Source organism: Triticum aestivum, chromosome 7B, assembly GCF_018294505.1.
Source record: "Triticum aestivum cultivar Chinese Spring chromosome 7B, IWGSC CS RefSeq v2.1, whole genome shotgun sequence".
Classification (NCBI taxonomy): Eukaryota; Viridiplantae; Streptophyta; class Magnoliopsida; order Poales; family Poaceae; genus Triticum; species Triticum aestivum.
This window is the reverse complement of record NC_057813.1, coordinates 620,236,787-620,246,266: the sequence shown is the minus strand read 5'-3', so window position 1 is coordinate 620,246,266 and position 9,480 is coordinate 620,236,787. Positions and strand designations below refer to the sequence as shown.

At 43.1% G+C, this 9,480-nt stretch overlaps 1 protein-coding gene across 1 annotated transcript; it reads left to right on the top strand.

Annotated features, from left to right (window-relative positions):
- Nucleotides 1-2,546: 2,546 nt before the first annotated feature.
- LOC123158283 (zinc finger MYM-type protein 1-like) lies at nucleotides 2,547-6,380 on the top strand. Its single transcript, XM_044576337.1, has 4 exons — nucleotides 2,547-2,863; nucleotides 4,544-4,698; nucleotides 4,798-5,087; nucleotides 5,154-6,380. Exons 1-4 carry the CDS (start codon nucleotides 2,547-2,549, stop codon nucleotides 6,378-6,380), a joined length of 1,989 nt encoding a protein of 662 aa, XP_044432272.1.
- Nucleotides 6,381-9,480: the final 3,100 nt, after the last annotated feature.

Here is a 9,480-nt window from a genome sequence, read left to right as displayed (position 1 = left end):
TCCCAACGAGAATTTATCAATTGCATCAATGGTACATGAACATTACCAAGATTTCCAATCGAGAGTCCCTCATGGTGAATGTCAAGCATGAGCATTATTACCATGAGAAAGCTCTTACCATTGAGTATCCAGAACTATTTTAGTTATACAATCAAGACGCACTCGACAAGTCTATCGTCAGTTGCTATTGTCTGTAAGTGATTTCTTTCTGTAATTTAAGTCTCAAGCTAGTTATGTAGTGATAATTTTGATCAATCATTACATGTAATTATCCCCACTATATTCTTTTTCTGTGGTATTATATGCAGGATGAAGATGTATGAAATGAAAAAAGCTGGACGCTATGGCATTGGGTTCATTGACCCAAATACCATTAATCAGGACATATGGCAGATTGAACATTGTCAAGATGCTGTAGAGGAAAGCATGCTAGAGTTCTTGAAGCGCCTCAATAGCAATGAAGATATACTACTTCCTTACAACTTCCCGTGAGTCACACTGTCTTGTACTACAAATTCTGTTTTTGCTTACTAGCTAGCTAGATGTTAATAATTAAGTGTATACGGTTTATGGTAGTTGATTAATTTTATGCACATGCCCGCTTAATTAAGACATGCAAACGTGTGCGTATACAGTTGGCACGGGGTCTTGTTAGACATTAAAGTTGAGGAAGGAAAAGTTGAATTACTGGACTCACTAAGTAAAGAAGATAAAGACTACACCATCGTGAAGGGGATAGTCAACAGGTAATTTCAATCATTATTAACTATATCTCGGCCTATTAATTATTAGTTCGTCATTTCCTGATATGAACTATTTAATAACCCCTTTATTAATTTTCTTTGCCGGCGGGCAGGGCATGGACAAAGTTCATCAAGGTGACTCCAGGCACGTGGCCAAAAAGGTTGTTTTGGCATCGACCCAAGGTAAGTAGTACTAGCTAGCTACCATCTCTTTAATTCTTGTTTCAATATCATTAATTAATTATGATGCTTGATTAATCATTATCTGATTCAATTCTATTCTCGTAAAGGCCCTGAGGCAGGCGTTAGGGAATAATCTGTGTGCATTCGCATGATGACGTGCGAAAGGAGCAGATCTGATAGACAGGAATGGGTACGTTTGTCAGAACACTATTCACACCATTATCGATATCTAGTCACACAACTAACACACATGCATATATTGATCTCCTTCTTAACAGTTCAGATCGGTGCGGGATAAGCTCCTATCATCGGACCGCATACTAGCACTTCAAGAGGAAATAGCCGGATTTTTGCTCGACTAGGTCATAGATCCCAAAGAAGAATACTATTACCCGCTACCGCCCCCATGAACCACTTGTCATCGTGCTCCGGAGCCACCAAAGGCAACATATATATGTAGGAGAAATTGTGTATATGTATATAGATGTGTATGTATGAATAATTAATGGTGTTGGTTTGTGAGACATTCAATGATATATATGTGGTTCTACGTACGAGAAAATCTTTTTATATATATGCATAACCTGTACAATTTGTAGTATCGTGAAATACCAGCAAACAAAAAAAATTAATGAAAAATAAATCAAAAACCACCCCAAATATTTAGTACCGGTTGGTGTTACCAACCGATACTAATGCCCTACGCGCACCCGGGCCTGGCTCATGCCACGTGGTGGCACTTTAGCGCCGGTTCGTGATGAACCGGTACTAAAGGAGGGGGGGCTTTAGTCCCCACTCTTTAATGCAGGTTGGCAAACCGGCACTAAAGGCCGTTACGGACCGGTACTAAAACCCGATTCTGCACTAGTGGAAGCGAAGGTAATCAATAAAAAAAAAGAAACGTGAAGGCGTGCGTGTCTGTGCAAACACAACACGATTAGAAATAGGCTGCCGCCTGCCGCTTCGACTCTGGAGCTCAATTAATAGCGAGAAACACGAAGAGGCGAGCCCTCGGCCGCCGCTTGGTTGGACGATTGGTGGAGTGCATCTCAGGCTCTCAGCGGGTGCCACTCCGGTGCCATCCGATCGCCGGCCGCCGGCAGCCGCGGCGGCACCGTCGGCGGGCGTACAGCAGGAACGAAGCAACCTCATCGACAGGCCCGGCTCATCGACTCATCCCCTGATCCCCAGCCCCCAGGCCTGCGGCGCCTGCTCATCATCTCTGCTCTGCTAGGTTCAGCCGTACAGAGGTACTCTATTTTTTTGGTTGTTGTCTTGCTACACTAACCTCTCTGGTCCTTATTCTTCAATTGATTCCTTGGTTTGTCTCATATCAAATCAAATGAAAACTTGCGTCAGCACTAGTACAGTAGTACTACTCTATCAGACATGTAGTCATATACTGTTTGTTATAACAAAAGATTGTAGGATTAGTGTGACACACTACTTGTAGGTTACTTTGTACGATTTGAGAAAATTTTATGGAATTCAATCTGGCAAGCCATTCCATTACTAGTAATTGTGTGTTGGCCTGCAAGTCTGCTACCACTAGAATGTTTTATATCTGAACTTTTACAATTTAGTACTTCCATTATTTGACAGGGAAGAAGAAGGAAGATAATGGAGAAGTATTTGATAAAGAAATCAGCAAATGCCAACACCACCACCCAGGTAGTTGTCACGAGCAACAGTTCAAGTGGTAGTAGAAATGAATCAAGACCTGAAGCGAAACATAATTCTGCTGTGCCCGAACTAGTTGATTTGAACAAGCTCCCTCGGGATCCGGCTAAAAGGAAGCGAATGGCAGATTATCATCCCAACCAACGTGACGAGATAAGAAGGAAGTATTTGATTTGGGGACCTAATCAGCCCCGCAAATTGGAATTTCCATACAGGGAGATTGGGAAGAAGAAGAAGAGGAGATTCAATCCGGATTGGTATGACGATTATGCTTATTGGCTGGAGTACAGCGAGAAGGAGCACAAAGCATATTGCTTCACTAGTAGAAAAGAGGGCTTTGGTCCAGGTCGGGTTAGCCCATTAGTCCCGATTCAGTCTAGAACCGGGACTAATGGGGGCATTAGTCCCGGTTCGTGCGCCCAGGGGCCACGTGGGCCATTTGTCCCGGTTCATCTGGATCTTTTAGTCCCGGTTGGTGCCACGAACCGGGACTAAAGGGTGTGATGCCCATTAGTACCGGTTCGTGGCACCAACCGGTACTAAAGGTTAGACCTTTAGTCCCGGTTCGAGCCATAGACCTTTAGTACCGGTTGGTGGTTCGAGCCATCAACCGGTACTAATGGGGTTTGAGGCATTAGTATCGGTTCATGGCACGAACCGGTACTAAAGGTCCCATTTTCAAACTCCCCCCCCCCCAGTGGATCGCCTTTTCAGTTTTAAAAACAATAAAGATAATGAAAATGTCAAAAAAATAATAATAAAAAAATAAGTTTCCCATGTGATATGTGGTCTAGTTGTTGGGAAAATTTGCAAATGTGAATTTCAACTTTATTTGCAAAATCTCTCTAGAATTTAGTAAAATGGGCATAACTTTTGCATACTAACTCGGATGAAAAAGTTTTTTATATGAAAAATCATCTACTCGAAAAGTTACATCCAAATTTAACCGGGGCAACCCCGTTAAACATTTTCAAAATCCTCAAAAACCTAACAGAAAAAAGTTACGGGGCTTTCAAGGTCTAGAGGCAAAAAAATTCACAAAATTTCAGTTTTTTTGAATTTTTGTTAAATATGGTCAAACTACATATTCAAGAAGTATTAGTGTTACTAAATAATTATTCAAGAATATTAGTGTCACTAAATAATTATTTCAGTTTTTTTGAATTTTGGTCAAATATGGTGAAACTGTGGACAAACTGTGGTCAAACTGTGGTCAAACAATGGTCAAACTACTTATTCAATAAATATTAGTGTTACTAAATAATTATTTCAGTTTTTTGAATTTTGGTCAAATATGGTCAAACTGTGGTCAAATATGGTCAAACTGTGGTCAAACTATGGTCAAATTATGGTCAAACTACTTATTCAAGAAATATTAGTGTTACTAAATAATTATTGTTTTTTAAAACAATAGTTTCAAATTCAAAAGTGAAATGTGTGACTTCATGCTCAAGCAAAATTCCTGAGGGTTAATTGGATTAACAGCTTACTATTGTCAGGAAAACAACAAGTGCAGACTTGGAAACGAGGGAGAATAGAACCTGGAAGTTAAGCATGCTCAGGCTAGAGTAGTGAGAGGATGGGTGACCGTCCGGGAAGTTAGATGATTTGGAATGATGAGGGGTGATTAGATATTAGAGGATAAATTGCGTAGTGATGAGGGGTGGTGATTAGAGACTAGAGGTTAAAATAATTCAGAAATTTAAAAAAAATTCAAAAAAAATCATAAAATTTCCTTTAGTCCCGGTTGGTGTTACCAACCGAGACTAAAGGTGTGGCCGCGGCCTTTAGTCCCGGTTCGTGTTAGAATCGGGACTAAAGGGGAGAGGCATTAGTAACGACCCTTTAGTCCCGGTTCAAAAACCGGGACTAAAGGGCCTTACCAACCGGGACAAAAGCCCCTTTTTCTACTAGTGCTTATGCTGCTATTTATTTAGGGACGACATTAAAGACAACCACCATGGGCATGATGCATTTGTAGTAGAAGGATTCAACTCTTGGAACAAGACAGAGAGATTTGTGACTCACATCGGTGATCGTAATAGCTTTCACAATAGAGCACTCAAGGATTGCGAGGATCTATTAAAGCAAGATCAATCAAACCCAGTAGACTTTCATAGACAAACCCAAATTGAGAAAAATGAGCATCTCATCAGGTTAAATGTTGCAATTGATGTTTGTCGATACTTGTTGCATCAGGGACAACCTTTCTGTGGCCATGATGAATCAAAAGATTCTGATAATAAAGGAAACTACCTTGAGTTGATGGACTACACTATTAAGCAGAATGATGTTGTTGCTAAGGCATTCAAGAATGCTCCAAATAATAATCAAATGTTGTCTCCAACAATTCAGAGAGATACTACCGAGTGCTTTGCAAAAGAAGTACTAGCCTATGTGATGAAAGAAATTGGTAATGATGTTTTCAGCTTATTAGTTGACGAGTGTAGAGATGTTTCCGACAAAGAACAAATGGCGGTTGTTCTCTGATATCTTGATAAGTGTGGACTGGTCCAAGAGAAGTTTGTTGGTGTTGTTCATGTGGAGGAGACAACAACTTCTTATCTCAAGTTTTGCATAGATTTATTATTTTCACAACTTGGGCTGAGTCTTCAACAAGTTAGAGGCCAAGGTTACGACGGTGCAAGTAATATGTCTGGTGAGTTTAATGGTTTGCAAGCTAAAATTATGAGCGAGAACAAATCAGCATATTATGTACATTGTTTTGCTCATAAACTCAACTTGGTTGTTGTGGCTATTGCAAAGAAGATATTCGAGGTCGGAGATTTCTTTGATATGGTTTCAGTTTTGCTGAATGTTGTGGGCGCATCTTGCAAGAGAAAAGACCAACTTCATGAGCATCACCAAGAAGAAGTGAGGAAAGCAATAGGATGTGGAGAGATTGCTACGGGGAGTGGACTGAATCAAGAATTATCACTTCAAAGACCAGGTGACACTCGATGGAACTCCCATTATAAAACATTGTTGGGTTTGTCCAAGATGTTCTCGTCGGTGGTTAAAGTACTAGAATATGTTGAGAAAGATGGCACAGATACTGGAAAGAGGCGTCAATCTAGAGGTCTTCTCAAATATTTCCAGACCTTTGATTCTGCATTTTTCTTACACATGATGATGATATTAGCTTTAACAAATGGGCTGTCAAAAACCTTACAGAGAAAGAATAAAGACATTGCAAATGCTATTTCAGATGTGGAATCAACTAAACGAGAGTTAGAAAAGCTCAGAACCAATGAGGGGTGGGATTCTCTTATGAAGAAGGTATGTTGTTTCTGCGAGAAGCATGACATTCCAGTCCTCAACATGGAAGATGCCTATGTTAAACCAAAGAAGCCAAGACAAAAGACCGGCATTAACAATGAGCATTATTATTGTGTTGATTGTTTCTTTGCTGTGCTAGATCTGTTAGGAGAAGAGTTTAATGACATATTTAATGAGGTAAATTCTGAGTTGCTTCTATGCATGTCTGCTTTGAGCCCAAGTGATTTATTTTGTCATTTTGACAAGGAGAAGTTGCTGAAATTAGCAAAGTTTTATCCTGGTGACTTTAATCACAAAGATATGGTGACTCTTGAGCATGAACTTGGCCTCTATATAGATAATATACTCCATGATACAAGGTTTTCCAGCTTGGAGAGAATAAGTGATTTGGCTAAACTGATGGTGGATACAAGGAAGCATCTCTCATATCCTTTGGTATATCGGCTTTTGAAGCTAGCTCTAACTCTCCCTGTTGCCACTGCCACCGTTGAGTGATGTTTTTCAGCGATGAAGATTGTCAAGAATGCTTTGCGTAACAAAATTGGTGATGATTTTTTGAGCCATAGCCTAATTTGCTTCGTGGAGAAGGAGCTGCTGGACACAATTAGTAATGAAGTTATTGTTGACCGTTTCCATAAGATGAAAGATCGTCGTGGGAGAAATGAAATGTAATGGTCTAATACCTTACACCTTTTCTAAATTACCATCTCCAATTATATTCAAATGCCTAGTCCTAATATGTGTTTTCTCTTCACAGGTAGTGTCATTTGTCTTGGAGACAAATATTATCTTTTGCAACCTATGAAACTATTGAGATATAAAGCCATCTTGTAAGGTTTCTTCAGTTTAGTGGTAAACCCGTCATGTTACTACTGGATGAAGTATCTTTTGCTCCATATGAAATGTTGGGGTTAGTGTAATGCTAAACTTGTGGTGTTACTACTGGATCAAGTATCTTTCGTTTAGAATGTGGATGAAATATCTTACTATTATAGGAAAAATGCTAGATTTTTTTTGGATGAAAAGTGCTAGACGTTTATACGATTGTGTAAACGTGTTCACGAGTTTTCCATAGATGAGTGCTCCCAGTCAGTTTTTATCCTAGGTCCGCCCCTGGGCTCCGTCGGTTCCCTAGTGTGTGCACGGAGGGTGGTGGTTGTAGAGGCGGATGGTGCGGGCTTGCTGCATCGAGCAGGGGGCATGGCCGGTGGAATCCATCGGATCTGCCGTGTTGGGCTGCTCTGGAGTGAGGTGCTCGTCCGCACAGACGTGTGACAAGTCTGTAGCACCAAACTAACATACCGTCCCATCAACCAACAACAAGAAACGGATGGAGCCATGTAAGCATGCCGTCATCAATATAATGTATCCCGTTGGCCGTCCAAATTGCCGGCCAGGGCGTGTGTTAATGCACGCAGCCGTCGTATCTACAACGACGGATAGCTAATATGGTGACCTATACAACCGTGTGCTCGCTATGACTGACATGATCGTAAAATGGGTCGCTCCACCACCACAATTGCCTAAATTTGGTACCCAAATTCATACCAGCGTATATACTCAGCACTACAAGCAACAAAATAAACACTAGTGGATAAGCTTAAGATGGCGAGCTAGGCAGCTGTGTGAGCGTTGAGCATGCTACTCAAACTGATCCAAGAGCTCATACCGCCCCACCACTATTGAGGCAGTCTTAGATCCCGGCTCATACTGCTCCACCACCGCCAGATCCTCGCCGACATCGGCATCCTAGGGCTCCTGGTTAACTGTCTGCTCATTCTCGTCGTCCATATGAACTCCAGCCCCCGATAGCCATCCTCTTCTGCATCTTCCTCCTGTGCGATGATCTCCATGTTTAGACAAACCCGGACGAACTTGTCTCTCTCCCTCTCGGACGTATGCAGGTGAAAGAAGAAGAGGAGCACACTGGACACAAGATTTTCCTGCGACGAGCGCCTCGCCGCCGAACGGTGCCTCTATTTACACAACTAGGCACATACCACACCAATCAGTACAAGGGTGGAGGTTTTATACGCGGCTGCACACAGGCGGACGTACGAACGCTGATCCGCTCGGCCCACCCGCATCCGCACACGACGCGGGCCCGCCCAGCAGCTCCCTACATGCATGCACGTTAGGGCATCTCCAGCCGTTGGCCCCCCCAGGACGCATACAAATCGCCCCCTGGGGGCGAGCCGGCGATACACTCGGCGCTGGGGGCGGTTTTGCGCCCAGTCGTCGCCCCCAGCTCGCCCCCAGGCGCCGAAATTGGCCCATTTTGCAGCTCAATTTCGGCGAATAAACGGCCCATATGGGCGAGAATAGGCTCATATTCGGCGTGGTTTCGCCGTGTCTCGGCGTTCAATTATCAACACAATTATTCCTTATCACACATTTCATCACAGAAAAATCAAATACTTCAACAAAATACTACACCAACAAATAGTTTAATACAAATTATATAGTTCAACAAATAAAAACTCGTATTTCATCACGTGGCGTCCCCCTTGAGCCTCCATAGGTACTCAATCAGATCTTTCTGCAGTTGATGATGCACCTGTGGGTCTCGGATCTCCTGACGCATACTGAGATAGGCAGTCCAAGTTGCCGGTAGCTGGTGATCAACTTCGGCTAGAGGACCCTGCCTGTAGTATGGTTCAATGTCAAACACTGGGTCTTCTGCTCGCTCTCGATGATCATGTTGTGCAAGATGACACAACAAGTCATGATCATATTTGATCTTTCGACCAGGTCTGAGCGGGGTACTGAACAACAGCGAATCGAGATTGGAGCACACCAAATGCCCGCTCGACATCCTTCCTGCAAGCCTCCTGAAGCTTCGCAAACCATGCGTTCTTGCCTCCTGCCACAGGGCTTGAGATCGTCTTCACAAATGTCGACCATTTCGGATAGATGCCGTCAGCTAGATAGTACCCCTTGTTGTATTGGTGCCCATTGATCTCGAAGTTCACCGGAGGAGAATGGCCCTCAACGAGCTTGGCAAAAACAGGAGAGCACTGCAGCACGTTGATGTCATTGTGAGTTCCTGACATACCAAAGAAGGAGTGCCAAATCCATAGGTCCTGTGTGGCTACCGCCTCAAACACCACACTGCAACCGCCTTTGGCGCCTTTGTACATCCTCTGCCAACCAAATGGGCAGTTCTTCCATTTCCAATGCATGCAGTCGATGCTTCCAAGCATCCCATGAAATCCTCTTGCTGCATTATTCTGGACTAGGATCCGAGCAGTGTCTTCCGCATTGGGTGCTCTCAAGTATTGTGGCCCAAACACTGCCACCACTGCCCGACAGAACTTGTAGAAACACTCTATGCTGGTGGACTCGGCCATGCGCCCATAGTCGTCGAGTGAATCACTGGGAGCTCCATAAGCAAGCATCCTCATCGCTGTCGTGCACTTCTGGATGGAGGTGAATCCAAGAGCGCCAGTGCAATCCATCTTGCACTTGAAGTAGTTGTCGAACTCCCGGATGGAATTCACAATCTTGAGGAAGAGCTTTCGGCTCATCCGATAACGGCGCCGAAATGTTCTCTCGCCATGAAGTGGAGCATCGGCGAAGTAGTCGGAGTAGAGCA